This window comes from Rhincodon typus, chromosome 7 (assembly GCF_021869965.1).
Source record: "Rhincodon typus isolate 14 chromosome 7, sRhiTyp1.1, whole genome shotgun sequence".
Classification (NCBI taxonomy): domain Eukaryota; kingdom Metazoa; phylum Chordata; class Chondrichthyes; order Orectolobiformes; family Rhincodontidae; genus Rhincodon; species Rhincodon typus.
Genome location: NC_063338.1, coordinates 70469538 through 70488781, shown reverse-complemented (window position 1 = coordinate 70488781; position 19244 = coordinate 70469538). Strand labels below are relative to the sequence as shown.

The window sequence follows — 19244 nt, the reverse complement described above, 5'->3', positions numbered from 1 at the left end:
TGAAATCTTTCATTGAGTATTTCTGTTTTTCTACTCACCTTGGTGTGTTAATTGTGATCCAGTAAATATATTGATTGGATACCTTTGTTTGCCACTTTACCAAATGGGAATTATTCTGTTTCCATCTGACAGCTAATTCACGAAACATTGTTCAAGAACAATTTAATATTAGGAAGGGTTCATTAGGCAGACGATCGCCTCAAAATATTTTTGACAAAGATAATAGAACTCAATGAGCCTATACTTAGAGCAAATGTGCTGTACCTGAAGACAAAATAGAGGGGAGCTGCTTTGTCGGCACAATTGGAGAAACTAAATGGTGTTTTGGATATTAGTTGCAGATCCCTGAAGTTGGATTGAAATTAGCCCTTATTAAAAATGAAATAATCTGAGACAGAATTCTGAAACATGTGGAGACCTGTAGCAGCAGATAACAGCTGAGAATTCATTCAGACCCTTCTAAAACTGTTAACAGCTGCTCGGCCTGTTTGCAATTGTCTGCTGTGGCTGACGTTTACTTATCATTTTCTGCGAGAGTTCCAGAATTTTTTTAATTTATGTTTAGAACAGTAAAGCTGAAGTGTATTTTCTTCTGTTGCCATAACTGGAAGAAAAAAAGAGTTTTGAAAAATAAGAACAGATTAGGCAAACCATTCGATTCACTAATGCATCCTTACATTGAAATATACAATTCCCTCGCCACAACATTTAACTGCCATTTAAATTATTCCAATGTGTCTATATCCAGCACCCCATGCAGAGGTCCCTTCTCAGATATTAATCATTCTTTTAAATGATAAACTCCCTGCCATCAGTACTGAACTTGCCTTTTACTCATTTTTATCCACATTCCTTTGTCCTATCTTCCCAGGTTAATTTGGAAAAATTACATTGGCTTTAAATTTCCTATTCCACTTAATAACTTACATACTTCTGTAAGATCACTCTTATCTGCCACTTTTAAACCTGAAGCATCCTAATTTCTCTTAATTTTTATCATAACTCAGCCCACTGAACTTGGAATAACCGTTTTGATTTGATTTGATTTGATTTATTATTGTCACATGTACCTAGGTACAGTGAAAAGTTTTGTTTTGTATGCAATACAGGCAGATCATGCCATACAAAGTGCATGAGGGTAATAGAACAGAGCGAGGAATACAATGTTACAGCTGCAGAGAAGGTGCACAAAGAGTGATATCAACATTAAATTTGAAATTTGTGATGTCCTTTCAGAAGGCTAATAACAGCATGGAAGAAGCTGTTCTTAAATATGTTGGTCTGTGTGTTTAAGCTTTTGTATTTTCTGTCTGACAGAAGAGGTTGGAAGAGATTATAACTGGGTTGGGAGGGGTCTTTGATTATGTTGGTTGCCTTTCCAAGGCAGCGAGAAACATAGATGGAGTCAATGGATGGAAGGTTGGCTTGCATGATGGACTGGGCTGTGTTCATAACTCGCTATAGTTTCTTATTGTCCTGGGCAGAGCAGTTGCCATACCAAATCGTGAGGCAAGTGGATAGAATGCTTTCTATGGTGTATCTATACAAATTGGTAAAAGTCTGTACAGACATGCTGAATTTCCTTGTGGTTGCACAACTATTAAAATAAGATTTGTTATTGCAGTGTCCCATTAGGTGGGTGTATTATAGAAGGAGGCTCACGCTACCTGCCGAGTTGTTATCTCTCCAGTTGAAGTTGTTCATTCTAAATCTTTTTAGTTATTGTTGTGAGCTCATTTCCTTCCCCAAATTCTTTTATATTCTTTTGTTTCAAAGATTTGATGGATTCCATCTCATGTGAGAATACTTCCTGTCTCAGTAACTGCTTGTGTTTAAAGTATTCAGGTTCTAATAGCTCTGTGTGTGAGCGATATCTCCTTAACTTTTGCCTTAGCACTTTCCAGTGTTATTAAGGCTGTGCTTATTAGTAATTTCCCAATTAGTAGGGGAGAAAAGTTTTTTATTTACCTTTTCAAAAGTTTCATGCTTCTGTTAACCTCCCCGTCAACGCTCTCTGCCTTGCTGACTGTAACAGGAAAACCTCCTGTATACTCCAGGAAACCTGTGGAAGATTTTACTTCATATATTTTCAGTTATATTGAAGCCAAAGTGAGCCTGAAGGATGCAACAGCCTCCAGTGGGTATTACGCCCAGGATAAAATTCTGAGCCAATGCTTGCTTTGAATTTAATTGATATACTGTCTTTTATTCTGCTAAAGCACCAAGGCTGCTTTCCAAATATACAGAATCAAATATAATTGCGAAATGCAAACTCGTAAGTATGCCTTTTAGAAGTTAGAAATTGCAAAGCATAACTGGACCCATTCTTCAATAATTAACTTTAAATATTTAGCATCCTCTGAAACCTGCACTTTATAAAATGGACCTGCATTATTCTCTTGTACGCCATCTCAATATACATATTCCCACATACAGTCTGTGCACAAAAACAGATATTCTACCTTCTCCATACCTGGGTGGAGGCGGTGGGGGGAAGTAATTTGAATTTTAATTGTAAAGAGCATGTGTGTTGATGCTTTAGCGTGTTATTATTGTCCAAAACAGCAGCGCCAATGTTGTGACTTGTGGGTTAACTTGATCTTGTCTTGGTGCATGTATGGAAATTCCTCTAGAGGGGAAAATTCCTGCTTATGAAGTCAAGTTCAGTTTCAGCGAGATTTCATTTGAAGCCACCCTCGAATTTACAGATTTCATGTGCTTTTTGAAAGTTGCCGTTGACTGGAAAGTGAGGCAATTCACAAGGGCTGATTAAAGGTTAAGAGTGCTGATAAATTCCCAGTGCTGGCAGCTGATCTGTTTGATCCCCTGGGAAAGGTTTAGCTGAGAGGCTATTTTGTATATTTGTGAGTTATTGAACCTCCCAGCTTTAGGAGAGGTCATGCCGTGGCAACCTGCTGTTGAGAGACCTGCAGGAGGTCTGCAATTGACCACTTGCAGGAGGTGTGTTTTGCAGTTGCTAAAATTGTCACGTCAGACAGAAAAGAAAGCCTACTCATCCTGGACCAGATGTCTGCGCATTATCTGTTGGGAAGTTGACTACTGTCCTCAACTTTCTTTGAGGAAAGGCGCTACCAGGAAGATTTCTGGGATTTCCCGTGTAAATATTACATACACACGTTGATTTGTCAGGTGATGAGATTGTTTGCTAGGGTCAGCGGTTAACATTAACTTTGCCTGCACTGATGCTGCTCAGAATGAGCTGTCCCTCAGCTTTGCATCTCTGGTTTCCCGCAAGTGCAGCTTGTCATTAACTTCAGGCACGTGGCAGTCTGATCCACCAGGATTTGACACAAACTGCGAGGAACATTCCCAGCAATATTAGGAGTTTATGCAACTACAGGAAATGGCTTTAGCAGGTGTTTTCTACCAGCTCCCTTGATGCTTTTATCCTGAGCTAGTCTAAGCTCCTGACCCTTTTTGGAGGAATGGTTGTTAGGAGACAAAGGGTAGCCAGTAAAAACCTGGCAGACAACAGCTGTGAGGAATTTGACTAGTGAAGCCTGAAAACAATATTAGCCATATCATCACAAGATTTTTCAGTTACTTACTTTCTATGTAAGGCTGGGATAGACTTTTCATCATTAAGGAATCAAGGGTTAAGAAGGAAAGCCAGAAAAGTGGAGTTGAGGGTTATTAAATCAGCCATGATCTCATTGAGCGGTGAACCAAACTCAATGGACTGAATGGCCTCCTCTGCACTTATGACTAATGGTTGTGGGATAAGCTCCAGCCAAGTGGACAGATCTTTAGGTGCCTTCAGTCCCGTCTAGGTGGAGCTTCCAAAAGGATTGAGGTGCGCTTAGCACTGCACAATACTCTGTAGCAGTGAGGTTCTGGTGCTTCAGGAGAAATAAGGTAACAGATGCACGTGCAATCTGTAGATGATTCCAGTGAACAGGAAGAGAAGGATGAGATCAATAGTTTTTTTTATTAACCAAAGATATTAAGGGATATGGGTCAAAGGCAGGTAAATGGAGTTAGGCCTAAGATCAGCCATAATCTCACTGAATAGCAGAATAGACTCGAAGGGCTGAATAGCCCACTCCTATACCTATGTTCCATTTCCTGCCCCCCCCATTAATTGTCATGAATATTTTCCATTCATCAATAAGTGGCTGAAAAGGTGTCTTCTCAGCAACCAAGCAACATTAAAAAATGATGTGGGTTTTTTTTTGTATAATCCAACATAAACATGGCAATGTAATTTGTCAAATGCCACCTTTGCTGATGCATAGTTTTGTGACCTACAAAGTTTTTCTGTTCCTTTTCGTGCTGCTCCAATATAGTTGCAACTCCAGCACCTTCAGGAGATGGGGAGACAGGCTGCTCGGATGCCAGCTCTGTTTACTGAGAGGCAATCAGCTCACAATCTCTGGGTGATGGAGTCCAAACACTGCTTCACCTGCACCAGTGCAAGAACAAACTCAGCGTCGTGGAGCGTGAGCAGCGTATCAAGTATTGAACTTGGAATCTGGGGCAGATTGGAAAATCGTGTCAAGTGGGAATCCCCACTCCCATGTCCCCTCTCCCTCCAGGGAACATCCACACTTTATCTCAACCACACTGCAGATTAACATGTTGATCAGTTCAGTGAGGGGCTGTAAGGCCAATGTTAAGTTGTCCATCATCCATATGTTGGTGCTCACAGTCTGCATGGCTGTGAATTAATTTAATTCCCTAGTTTAATGTTAAACAGAGTTGTTCTATTTATTCATGGAGAAAGACAGTTATGCTCTGAAACGTGAACCTGCTCATAGTTTAGCTGGATTTTTCCACTGTCCCTGCTATTATCATTTGATCACTGCAACAGGTATTGCCACACCATGACAAATCAGCACATATAACGATCAATCCATATGCCATCAACTTCAGTTTGCACACTCACCAGAAATAATAAAATTTTTAAAAGCTTCCCAAAATGGCATCTGTAAAATGGCTGTGAGATTTTGAAATTGCTTTATTTTGTGCTGACCATTAGAGTGTTTCCAAATCTAAACTCACATAAGTTGGACATTCACATGCATCAGTTCGCAGTCTACTGTAGGAAGCCGCTTGGTCACTGTATACTGGTGATAAAATCTGCCTCCTTGTTAACTGAAGAAGCGTTAAGAATTGCAGTATACTGTTGGTTACGGTTTCCCAAACGGTGCACCATGGCCTACAGTGTGCCATAACATTTTTGCAATTATTGAGTAATTTTTACTTGGTAGTGTCAATTTCTCATCAATTTCATAGAGTTTTAAATTTTCAGTTTTAATTTATTTTCACCTTGGTGCAAAGTACAGCAGTAATATTTTATCTGTCTTCATTAGGGGTAGCACTCTGCTCACCATGCAGACTTATTTACATAGCCACGCTGACTTCTGGCAGATCCAGTACTCAGTTGCTAGGTGTTACCATGGTATTGATCACATAATTGCTTATTACATCAATACAGTATCACCACTGATCAATTGAAAGTTGCACTGTTCAGTAGGCTCAACAGAGTATTCAAACACAATTGAGATTTTGGATTCCATCACCAGACGAAGAAGTTGTCAATCTTAGTTTTCTCAGTGGTCTTTATTCTGTATTGTTGATGTTGGCATGTTTGCAAATTTAATTTTCACAGCAAAGAACAGAGGTTTACTTTTTATTCAAAAATAATAATGTGTAAAATGACAGCAACAATTCAAAGTGGGGGAGTTCAAGCTTTTTGCTTGAGGATCACATTAACTAACAGGGCACTAATTGAAGCGTTATGTATAAACACAACCTATATGGCATTAGGCAGAATAATGGGCTGTAAAAACACACCACATAATTTAAGTGTTAACAAACAAATTGTGAATACCATGAACACTCACTCACCATAAAGTGTTAGATGCAACGTTTAATGTGAGGTGTGCTACTGAGACTCCTTATTGATGTTTTAAATTTATTTACAAGATGCGGGCGTTACTGACTAGACCAGTATTTATTGCCCATCCTGATTGGACTTCAACAACTGAGTGATATTAGTTTGGAGATTTATGGTTGCGAGTTGCAGAATGTCACCAAAATGGGTGTTAGTTCAGCTCAATCTCAAGTGATTCTTGTTTAAAGTCAAAGTAAGAAATATCCATTCACAGATATAAATTGAACTACTCAAACTCAGCACTTTTTTTTTCTGGTGTTTCAGTTGGAAAAATTGCATCTTGTCCAGAAACTTATAAAACCTGTTGATCGTGGCTGTAGAGAATGTTGTTGGGCCATAGTTTGGACAGTCCGAATTTAAATTTTTAGGTTCACCTCATGTTTTATGTGCAGGTGGCAGTCTTTAAAGATTCCCTGCCGTTTACCAGTTTTAGATGCAAAAATTAACCCACAATCACAGACATCTTTCTGAAGAGGGAGTCACATCAGATGGACTGGTGGATTTGCAAAACAACAACAGCATCAGCAATGAGTCAGAAGATAAGAAGACCAAGGTACAAAACAGACAGTACCATGATGATTCTGGCCATTTGGATTCATCTGGTTTGATAATCCCACAGCTCCTCGATCTACATTGATTTGTCAAGACGGGTTATCAAATGAAGCCATGGTTCCATGCAAACTGAAACAACATGTCTTCACAAAGCACCCCACCCACGTCCAAAAGGAGATCAGTTACTTCAACAAGTTGCAAGAACAGGATGCAAAGCAAAAGGTCTCTCAATGAGAACATCAGTAAAAGTATGGAACATGCACAAAAGGTCAGCTACAATGTTCCGGATTGATTGCCAAAAATGTCTCACACTTTCACAGCGCACGAAATCATTTTAAAATAATCAGCACTAACATTGCAGGAAATAACATCTATTTTGAACAGAAACTGCATAATTAATGAGAAACACTTTACTTCACTTTTTTGACTTGGATTTCAATGTGAAATGTGTGGCTGTTTCAACAAATTTAACTGTTTAATATTTGGTTCAATGTTGTGAAGCGCCACCGCTTCATGCCATCGTTGCAACTTTCATTCTACCTGCTTGCCAAGATATTGTCTGTACTCTGATTGGCACAGAAGCAGAAAAGATGTGGCAAGAATTCCACTCTCAAATAATACCGTTAGCAGGTGCATTAAAGACATGTCACGAGACATAGAAACAAAACTGATCCAGAAAATTCAAGGGCCCTTCTGTGCAGAGTGATGAATCTATAGATTTGATGGTTAGGCACAGCTGATCGCAGTTGTTTGAATTGCTGGGGAGGACGACTCGTAAGAGCATTATTTATTCTGCAAGCAATGTCCACGGCAAACGACAGGAGGAGAAATATTCAGAATATGACTGAGGAGTATTTCCGAACAAAAGGATTTCCACGGCGGAACAGCATTAGTGGATGCACTCATGGTACAGCTGCAATGACAGGGAATGTGAAAGGCTTTATGTCCAATGTACAATATGAAAAATCAACTGTGAGCTTCTCTTTGAAGCACAAAGGAGGAATTCCTGGATCTGAAGAGTGATTGCACCCTCAAACACCAATTTGTAGAGATTCTATTGGATCAATTTGAGCAACAGGTGGGAAATGAATATCCCTTGATCACAAATCAAGCAACACTTGTTCTGCTGTCATTTTCATTCATCTACCTTTGTGAAATTTGTTCTCTTCCCTGTCCTTTCTCAAGACATTGCTTTAGCCACTTTTGAAATACTGCCTGCAATTCTGGTCTCCCTGCTTTCAGAAGGATATTGTGAAACTTGAAAATGTTTAGCAAAGGTTTACAAGGATGTTGCCAGGGTTGGAGGGTTTACAAGGATGTTGCCAGGGTTGGAAGGTTTGAGCTATAGGGAGAAGTTGCATAGGGTGTGGCTGTTTTCCCTGGAATCTTGGAGGGTGAGGGATGACCTTACAAAGGTTTATAAAATCATGAGAGGCATAGATAGGGTGAATAGCCAAGGTCTTTTTCCAAGGGTGGGGGAGTCCAAAACTAGAGGCCGTAGGCTTAAGGTGAGAGGGGCAAGATTTAAAAGGGACCTAAGTGTCAACTTCTTCTTGCAAAGGGTGATGCGTACATGGAATGAGCTGCCAGAGGAAGTGGCGGAGGCTGGTACAATTACAACATTTAAAAGGCATTTGAATGGATATATGAATAGGAAGGGTTTAGAGGGATACGGGCCAAATGCTGGCAAGTAGACCTAAATTAATTTAGGATATATGATTGACATGGACTTGTTGGACCGAAGGGTCTATTTCAATGCTGTACAGCTCTATGACTCTATTCAGGAGGGATTGTGTTTGAAAAGTATGGATCAGGAGCTTTGTGTGGCTTTTTATAGCATTGAACCAAATCTTAAACAGTTAAATTAGTTGATTACAGCCTCACATTTCACATTGAAATTCTAGTCAAATCAAGTGAAGTAAAATGCTTCTCATTAATATTGTAGTTTCTGTTCAAAATAGATGTTATTTCTTGCAATGTTAATGCTGATTATTTTAAAATGACTTGGTGTGCTGTGAGAAGTACAGGACATTGAAAGTGTGCCACAAGCTGCAAAGGTTTGGGAAAGGCTGCTATAGGTAATGGAAATAATGCACGATAGGAAATTTATAAAATATAAAATGCAGTTTTAGCACTTAAACTGCTCATGTTTAAATTGGATAAGTGGTGCAAACCATTGCAATAACTCATAATCAGTTATAATGTCATTAGTTATTTTGAGCAGAAACTATTGTGAAGTGTGCACCTCATACATTATTAAGGGATGATTGCCTCCACTTTTGTGGAGCCATACCAGGAATTCCACTGAACAGAACCTGGGCCAAGTTAACTGATCTCTGCTGACAGCATCAGCATCAGAAGTGGAAGTTAATTGTGCATAGCATGGTCTTGTCAATGTGAGAAGATTGCACAGTAACTTGGGAGTAATTTGTATTGGGAAAAAAACATGAACGGTTTAGCAATAACGTGCACTGTGTGCTGGAAGTCCTTTCAGTGTCCCTGGTAATTACAGGACAGTTTTTTGCATTTGTTGCAAGTCCTTGCCAGTTTGAGTTTCTTTCAAAATTGGTAATTCTAAGTGATAAGTTTTTTTTTAAGTTGTTATGTTTTGATAACTGTCATTTTAGACAAGTTATTTTCAAGAAAAATACTGCTCTGAATCAGGGATAGTAGGAACTGCAGATGCTGGAGAATCTGAGATAACAAGGTGTAGAGCTGGAAGAACACAGCAGGCCAAGCAGCATCAGAGGAGCAGGAAAGCTGACTTTTCGGGTCTGGACCCTTCTTCAGAAATGCTTGGCCTGCTGTGTTCATCTCTGCTCTGAATCAGCTCTGTTTTGATTATTAGAATGAATGATGACAAAGTATACTGGGAACTTAGAGGGAATACTCAGTTATTCCTGGACCACAATAACCATCAGTTCAATTTTAGATAGCATCTCAAACAATGAAGACATTATCATAACGAAGAAACAAATTACAAGTAGTAGAGGATATTGAGGAGAGATAATTAAAAGCATTATTAAATGTTTTATAGTGACCTTTTAAAAGCAACAAAAAGGGTTTAATGGACAAGTTGCAAGCAGCAAAGCTAAGATTGCTGAAGACTCGGGCAGTGATATTGAAATAATGTCACTTGCCTGTCAACCTCAGGTACACCTGTACCCACAGTTACCATCACAGACAGCAGATCGACCTTCTTGAAAGTACACCCACGGAAAATGATTGGCCTGTTTGGAGTCCCCAGCCATGCACTCAGATTTTGAGCGTCAATTGCAGACATCTTTAACATCTCCTTACTACAATGTAAGATTCCCCCCTGTTTCAAGAAGACCACTATCATCCTGGTGCCAAAGAAAAATCAGGCGACATGCCTTAATGACTACTGCCTCACCCAGTGTCTCTGACATCCATTACTATGAAGTTCTTTGAGAGGTTAGTAATAGTACACATCAACTCCAGCCTCCCAGGTTGCCTTGATCCTCCACAATTCACCTATTAGATCCATGGCAGATGCCATCTCCCTGGACCTACACTAATCCCTGGAACATCTGCATAACAAGGACATCTACTTCAGGCTCCTATTTATTAACTTTAGCTCTGCCTTCAACAGCATAATTCCAACAAAACTCATCTCCAAACTACGAGACCTGGGACTCTGCTTCCCCCTCTGCAATTGGATCCTCAACTTCCTGACCCGCAGACCACAATCAGAAAGGATAGGCAACAGCACCTCCTCCACCACAATAACCCTCAACCCCACTGTCCCGCAAGGCTGAACACTCAGCCCCTTAGTATACCTCTTATACACTCCTGACTGTGTGGCCAAATTCAGCTCTGACTCCATTTACAAATTTGCAGATGACACTACCATAGTGGGTTCGATTTATTTATTCATTTATTCATTTTGTAGGATGTGGGCATCGCTGGCTGGCCACATTTTTATTGCCCGTCTCTAGTTGCCCTTGAGAAGGTGGTGGTGAGCTGCCTTCTTGAACTGCTGCACACCACCTGCTGTGGGTTGACCCACAATGCTATTAGGGAGGGAATTCCAGGATATTGACCCATTGACAGTGAAGGAACTGTGATATATTTCCAAGTCAGGATGGTGAGTGGCTTTGGGGGGGATTTGAAGGTGATGCTGTTCCCATATATCTGATGCCGTTGTCCTTTGTAGGTGGAAGTGGTCTTGGGTTTGGAAGGTGCTGTCTGAGGATCTTTGGTGGATTTCTGCAATGCATCTTGTAGATTGGACAGATTGGTGCTACTGAGCGTCGGTGGTGAAGGGAGTGGATGCTTGTGGATGTAGTGCCAATCAAGCGGGCTGCTTTGTCCTGGATTGTGTCAAGCTTCTTGAGTGTTGTTGGGGCTGCACTCATCCAGGCAAGTGGGGAGTATTCCATCACACTCCTTGTGCCTTGTAGCTGGTTGACCAGGCTTTGGTGAGTCAGGATGTGTGTTACTCACCGCAATATTCTTAGCTTCTGGCCTGCTGTTGTAGCCAATGTGTTTAGTGATGAGTCCGGTTGAGTTTCCGGTGAATGATAACCCCCAGGATGTTGATAGTGGGAGATTCAGTGATTCAAACAACAATGAGATAAAGTACAAGAAGGAGATAGAGAGCTTAGTGACCTGGTGTAAAGATAACAATCTCTTCCATAATGTCAGCAAAGCAAAGGAACTGGTCATCGACTTCAGGAAGTAGAGTGGCGAACACATCCCTGTCTGTATCAATGCTGAGGTCGAGGTGGTTGAGAGCTTCAAGTTCCTAGGACTAAATGTTACCAATAATTTAACTTGGTCCATCTACATCGATGCTATAGTCAAGAAGTACACCGGTGCCTTTATTTCCTCAGAAATCTAAGGAGGATTTAGTAGACTTACCAATTTTTGTAGATCACCATTGAAAGCTTCCTGTGCGAATGCATCACAGCTTGATATGGCAACTGCCCTGCCCAAGACCACAAGAACTTAGAGATTTGTGAATGCAGCCCAGTCCATCACAAAAACCAGCCTTCCTTTCATTGACTCCGTCTACACTTCCTGCTATCTCAGGAAAGCAGCCAACACAATCAAAGACCTCTCCCACCCTGGTTATACTCTCTTCCATCCTCATCCATCAGGCAGAAGGTACAAAAGTTTGAAAACATGGACCAACAGATTCAAAACAGCTTCTTCCCCTCTGTTATCAGACTTAAGTACAGACCTTTCATATATTTGAGTTGATCTTCTCTGTACTTTTTCTGTCATGCTGTAGCTGTCTTCTGCATTCTGTTCTATTACCCTGATGTACTTATGTAAGGTATGATTTGTCTGGTTAGCATACAGAACAATACTTCTCACATGTGACAATAATAAATCAAATCAAATCAAAAACAGAAAGACAATGAGAAGGGATGCTCTGTTTCTGGAGTAGCAAAACTGCAAAGAACAGACTGAGATTCTTGATGTGGGATATCAGAAGGGATAAGAAATGGAATTGAGAGGAAGATTATAATCACTAATGATAAGGTGATACTTGGGTAAAGTATAGGGGACGAGAAAAACGAAGACCTAACCAAATATAACAATGGAGACAAACTGGTGGAGAGTATACACAGCAATTTTTGTTTTTGTTTCAGATTTTCATCATCCAAAATATTTTGAATTTCACAAAAATGAAAAACCCTCTCAGTACCAGAGTTATGATAGAATGCAAACAAAATAAGTGAAAAATACATAAATCCATTTTTTTTTCCATGTTTTGAATACTGGTAAACATACAATGTATTTCCCAGCAAATCTGATTAATTATTCAAGCCAAGTAACTGACTTCAATAAGTTTGTGTCAGTGCAGAAATGATAACTCGTGATTTTTTTCTTCTTTTATGTCAAATACTCCCTTGCTGATTTGTTCTACATTGTATTGCAGGATTTGTGTGTCAAGAAGATGTTAACGAATGCAAAAAGGCTGCATGTTTTCCTGGAGTCCTTTGTTTCAATAATTTTGGATCTTACAAATGTGGAAGTTGCCCACGGAAAATGCAGGGTGATGGCCGATCTTGCAAACGTGAGTATCATTTTGTGCTGATTAATTGAAATTCACAAAGAGCTGACATTTTTATAGGGAAGATGCCATCCAAATTCTTTTGGTTCCTGTAATCATGTTCATGACATAAATGTGAGAGCTTTTACTGTAATTTAGATTGGCTGCTGTTTCTTAACCCATCCGATGTATAACATCTGCACAACATCTGTGCACAACTTTGAAAGGCTTCTCTGTGCCGAAGCTATACGGACAGTGAAAAATTAAATCTATACCCACAAAATGAGCTATTTTTGAGTTTATGAAAGATTGGGGAGGGCATGTAAATGGTGAATAATTGCTTCCAGTGGTTAGTAAATGGATACCTAGGGCTAGAGACTTAACATGATCATTAGACCAAAAGACATATTAGATAACAAAAGAAAATTTAAGGTAAATCTTCAAGGTCTGACATTTACCCTGCAAGTAGAGGTGTCTGAGAAAATTGCAGGTACAAACTCATGAGTATTACGTCAATTGTAAGGAAAGTGTTTAGACTTTGATCAGGAATAGTGTAAGGAATCATCTGGTGAAATCAGATAATCGGAGAGACTGGATATGGATCGATAAAGGGTAGCTTGTGTTTCACCAATCTGTTGGATGCTTTTAAGTTAATGACAAAGCTTATAAATGTCATGAATCTACATAAGTTTTCAAGAAGCATTTGCACATCTCATTTACAATCTAATTTACGAGATGTATGCTCAGAATAGATGAAATATTGTTAATGAATTGAAGAATGCCTGAAAAGTAGACAAAAGAAATCACAACGTGTGGACTGTTGTCAGAGCAGGTCGGTTGTAAGTAGAGTACCACTGAGTTAGTGTCAGCAGGTCCTGTTGCTTATAATTTAAATGAATGACTCAGAGGATGTGGTTTTAATATCTTCATTTTGTAGATGATGCCAACAAAGTTGTGTTGGCTAATGATGCTAATCGGGTGCAATAAGCAGAAAAGAGAAAAGCTGGAAGCTGGAGTTTTAACTCAAGTTATTACAAAGCCATGAAGTTTGAAAGTGTTGAGCACAACATTGATTGCTATGATTAGTCAGACTTGATAATTATTCTGTCATGCTAATACAAGGTTGGTAAAAGGTAAATGAAGTGAACCTTTTTTTTGTCTAGTAATTTTATTTTCTGATTTAATGGGATTAACATTGTATTGAAAAGAGTTGTAATGGGTTTGTAGCTCAGTCATTAAAACAATTGACTCATGTTTACACCAATGAAGGAAGGAAAATGTTGGAATGTTTGTTTACAAATGTGTTTTATGAGCAAAAGAAGTTGATTTTCAATCTGTGTCTAACCTTGTTGAGACTGCCTTGGAAGCATTAAGTTCAGTTTTGGTCTCTGTCTTGCAGAAGGAATATTGAGGCAGTCCAAAGGGGAGTGTGAGGATGCTTTTTAAATGCCATGGACAAGAGGGAAGGGTGAATTGAATTATTTTATGGTCTGCCAGCTCTGTTCATAACAGAGTGATTATTTTTTTTATATATAATTTTGTTTTCCCTTGCAAAATAGGCCATGGTGTTATCTTCAAATCTTCTGTTTATGAAGTCCAATTTTTGAATGATCCACAATAAACTATCTTTAATGTTAAAACAAAGGAAAGCTTTATTCAGGTATCCAAACCGAGGAGATGCATTTTCACAACATGAAATCATTTAAGGAAGAAACAGAAGAAAAGGAAATTAAAAAAGAGACCAATTTCAATTATGACTTCTTTTTTAAAATAATGGGCATTAATTCACATGAATCAATATTTGAATCAAATGGAATACAACGGGGAAAGTGTGAGGTTATGCACTTTGATTAGCAGAATAGAGGTATGAACTATATTGTAAATGAGGAGAAAATTCAAAAGTCTGGAGTGCAAAGAGACTTGGAAGTTCTAGTCCAGGATCCTCTCAAGGTAAACTTGCAGGTTGAGTCAGTAGTTAGGAAGGCAGATGCAACTTTGGCATTTATTTTGAGAAGACTTGAATATAAAAGCGGGGATGTACTTCTGAGGCTCTATAAGGCTCTGGTCAGACCACATTTGGAGTATTGTGTGCAGTTTTGTGCTCCATATTTCAGGAAAGATGTAATGACCCTAGATCGGGTTCAGAGGAGGTTCACGAGAATGGTCCCAGGAATGAAAACCTTAACATATGAGGAACATTTGAGCACTCTAGGTCTATACTCAATGGAGTTTAGAAGGATGAGGGGGTATATAATTGAAACTTACAATATACTGAATGGCTTGGACAGAGTGTATGTTGGGAAGATTTTTCCATTGGTAGGAGAGACTAGGACCTGAGTGCACAGCCTTAGAGTAAAGGGAAGACCTTTTAGAATGGAGATAAGGAGAAACCTTTTTTAGCCAGAGAGTGGTGAATCTATGGAATTCACTGCCACAGAAGGCTGTGGAAGCCAAGTCATTGAGTATATTTAAGATGGAGGTTGATAGGTTCCTGATTTTCAAGGGGATCAAGGGTTACGGGGAAAAGCAGGAGAATGAGGTTGTGGAACTTATCAGCCATGATTGAATGGTGGAGCAGATTCGATGGACTGAATGGCCTAACTTCTGGTCCTATGTCTTACGGTCTTATAGCCTTATATTCAGTGAAGTTTCTTGTAGTTCGTTGATCTGACAGAGCTTGGTTGCATTTGAAGGTGTAGTATTATGATTCCTGTACACTGGCCATTAGTTCATTTTTCAATGGAGAAGCTTTCTTTCTGGAAATCAGGATTCCAAAGAGGTTGACACCAGAGTCGGGCTTTAGCTGAAACTCGAGCTGCTTCTTGTCATTTAAATATTAAAAACGCAGTCTGTGAGAAGAGTTCAGAGCTGTAGAATTAAAGCTGTTCAGAAGCTAGAAATTTCAGTTATGTGGCAAGATTCCTGGATAGGCTAATTCAAACCAAGAGGGTTTTGATATCTTTTGTCAAAACCATCATGTGTTATAGGGGACAACTGTGGGACTGTTTGCACCATTTCAGCCACAATGACTTTCAGTGGTTTCTTTTGTTCACAACTGACTGAGGCAGATACATTGTCTGTTGCTATTTGGTTTGAGTTTTACTACAATGTTTATACATCTGGGAGATGCGACATTCCAAAGAATTGATGAGAAATTAGTATGTCAAATGATAGATTTGAGAATAGCAGACTTTTTTAAAGGAAGTCAAAGAAAATAATGGATCTAGGAGTTCATAGAAACATAGAAGATAGGAGCAGGAGGAGGCCATTCGGCCTTTCGAGCCTGCTCTGCCATTCTTCATGATCGTGGCTGATCGTCCAACTCAATAGCCTAATCCTGCTTTCTCCCCATAACCTTTGATCCCATTCGCTCCAAGTGCTATATCTAGCCACCTCTTGAATATGTTCAATGTTTTGGCATCAACTACTTCCTGTGGTAGTGAATACCACAGGCTCACCACTCTTTAGGTGAAGAAATGTCTCTTCACTTCCGTCCTAAATGGTCTACTCCAAATTCTCAGACTGTGACCCCTGGTTCTGGACACACCTTCCATCAGGAACATCTTCCCTGCATCCACTCTGTCTAGTCCTGTTAAAATTTTATAAGTCATTAAGAGATCCCCCCTCATTTGTCTGAACTCTAGCAAAACGAATCCCAACCTAGTCCATCTCTCCACATACGTCAGACCCGCCATCCCTGGAATCAGCCTGGTAAATCTTTGCAGCACTCCCTCGAGCAAGATCATCCTTCCTCTGAAAAGGAGACCAAAATTACACACAATATTCCAGGTGTGGTCTCACTAAGGCCCTGTACAACTGCAACTGCCCTGTACTCAAAACCACTCGCAATGAAGGCCAACATACCATTTGCGTTCTTTACTGCCTGCTGCACCTGCATGCTTACCTTCAGCAACTGGTGCACAAGGACACCCAGGTCCCACTGCACACTCCCTTCTCCCAATTCACAGCCATTCAGGTAGTAATCTGCCTTCTTGTTTTTGCTTTCAAAGTGAATAACTTCATATTTATCCAAATTATACTGCATCTGCCATTGATTTGCCCATTCACCCAACCTGTTGAAATCATGCTGAAGGATCTCTGCATCTTCGTCACAGTTCACCCTCCCACCCAACTTGGTATCATCTGCAAACTTTGAGATATTACATTTTGTTCCCTCATCCAAATCATTAACATATATTGGGAATAGCTGGGGTCCCAGCACCAATCCCTGTGGCATCCCACTAGTTACTGCCTGCCAGTTTGAAAAGGACCCATTAATTCCTACTCTTTGTTTCCTGTCTGCCAATCAGCTTTCTATCCCTCTCAATTCACTTCCCTCAACCCAATGCGCTTTAATCTTGCACAGTAATATCTTACGTGGGACTTTGTCAAACGCTTTCTGAAGTCCAAATATACCACATCGTCTGGCTCCCCCTTGTCAACTCTACTTGTTATATCTTCATAGAATTCCAACAGATTTGTCAAGCATGATTTCCCCTTCATAAATCCATGCTGACTCTGTCTGATCCTGCCACTGCTTTCTAAATGCTCCGCTATCAAGTCCTTGATAATGGATTCGAGAATTTTCCCCACTGCCGATGTTAGGCTTACTGGTCTATAATTCTCTGTTTTCTCTCTACTTCCCTTTTTGAATATTGGAGTGGCAATAGCTACCGTCCAATCTGTAGGGAGGGTGGCTAATGTCTCTTTTCCATTGGATACGTAAAATTAATTTTGAGTGAGAATTGGCGTAAAAGAAATTTTCAAGGCTGGAGGTATCACCGTCCTAATGCTGAGTTCTTTGGTCACTCCCATTCATGTCGCCTTAGTTTGAAAACCTGTCATCTTCCTCTCATTCTTAGAAGAGCTCATTTTGTGCGGCCCCTCATATCTTTCAGCTGAACTTCCAGGTAAAGAGTGAGAGTGCTCAGGTGCAGCTTCTGTAGAACTCTTCTCCATTGCTGTGGTTTCTATAGTCTCCAAAATCCTTATGCTACTGCTCTCTTGTACCCCAAATCACACATTTATCATCTACAGACATTGTCCTCCCCTGCTGGACACACAAGCCCTTGCTATCAATTATAATTCTCTCCTTAGAGGAAAAGAGAGTACACAACTTTGGAGAGGTGCGGAGATTCAGGGTTGGAGGGGTGGTGGTAGAGATTTTATTGACAGTTCTTTGAAAGCAAATTGGCAATCCATTGGAAGTCCTGTTCCAGAAGGCTGCAGATATCAGAAATGATCTGCAGTAAATGCCCCAGTTTTCTGAGTCAATAATGCTCAAATAAGAGAGCAGGTCTTCAGCTCTGCAAAGAAGGTCTAGCCTCCGTGGAACTGTACCTCTGTCTATCACTTCTGCCTTGAGAAACAGCATAGCAATGAAGCAAAAACAGTTTGTGCTCCTGCTTCTGATGCTGGAGCTGTTCCTGTGGCCAGTGATACCCTTTTTGTCACATACAATGTCAAGCTGCATGAGATGCCCCCATGTTGCACCAGGGAAGCATAGCAGAAAGTAAGCGGTGAAGTGCAAGAGAGGAAAAGTGACTCCAAGAAGCTGGCAATTTCCTCTTATCTGACCATGACTCTTCAGTTTCACTGATCAAAGACTTCCCAGATCGTCAGTTTGACTAAAGAAGCATCTCACTGCCGTCTGTAGCCTCAGTGATCCTTTTGAATTATACAGAACTTGGGAAATCGATCCAAGTGCATAAAAGTTCAAATCAAACCAGAACTAGTATAATAATTAAATTCTTTGCCCAACAGCTCCATAGGGTCTCCCTGCTTGCCTTCAAATCTGCTTTGCTGAAACCAAGGAGAGGCCTTCTGACCCAGTGTTGCCTTTAGGGGATTTAACTCTCTACAGGCACCCAGACTGTTTGCCTGGGAAAACTAGGTACCTTGCAGAAAGAGCAGGTGATTTTACTTTTATAAGTTAGGAATGAACTTCTAGCAGCTAATTTACACAGATTGACAGACTTATAGAGACAATTCTGTTATCTTTAACAGTGAGTCATTATGAAAATCCATTAAAAGTGGAGGCGAAGAATTTAATGCATAATACTTAATGGTTTATCCTATATAACATAACATTTCGTTGAATCATAGAATCCCTACATTGTGGAAGCAGGCCATTCGGATCATCAAGTCCACACTGACCCTCCGAACAGCATCCTAAAAAGACCCACTCCTATTCTATCGCTGTAACCCTACATTTCCCGTGGCCAATCCACCTAACCTGCACATTCCTGGACATTATGGGCAATTTAGCTTGACCAATCCACTTAACCTGCATATCTTTAGACTTTGAACATTTGTTCAATATTGTTCACTGAACAAAAGCATGAAAGAAAATTGATACAATTCCCCTTGGGCTGTAGAGTAGGTGAAAGCTTTCAAACAACATTTGTAAATATAAGTAATGCCTTCCCTTGAGATAGATCTGGTTATTTCATCCAAAAGTCCTGTTGTTAGATTCTGTAAGAAAGATCTGCCTGAATTTAATCCAGCTGAAGTGGTCCCACCAACAGTCCTGATATCAGGGAGGGTTGGGAGGGTGAGCTGTGCAAATTTAATTTGGTGGCCAATTGACCTATGGCATAATTTCTTCCAAGTACTGGTTATGTCCTAACAATTTACAGGGACAAACCGCAAACCATCTATATTTTTCTTCTTGTCTGTGTCATCGACAATTTGTGGTATCATTGAAAATAATGCAAAAAGTCAATTTCCTGCAAGTTAGAATACCTTGCG

General features: G+C 40.0%; 1 protein-coding gene across 1 annotated transcript in view; it reads left to right on the top strand.

Moving 5' to 3' along the window:
• Positions 1-19244, top strand: part of LOC109913185 (von Willebrand factor D and EGF domain-containing protein-like) — a 283384-nt gene that overhangs the window by 188933 nt on the left and 75207 nt on the right. The window contains exon 19 of the mRNA XM_048599097.1: positions 12381-12518. Within this exon, the coding sequence (XP_048455054.1) occupies positions 12381-12518 (138 nt within the window). The remainder of the gene's footprint in view (positions 1-12380; positions 12519-19244) is intronic.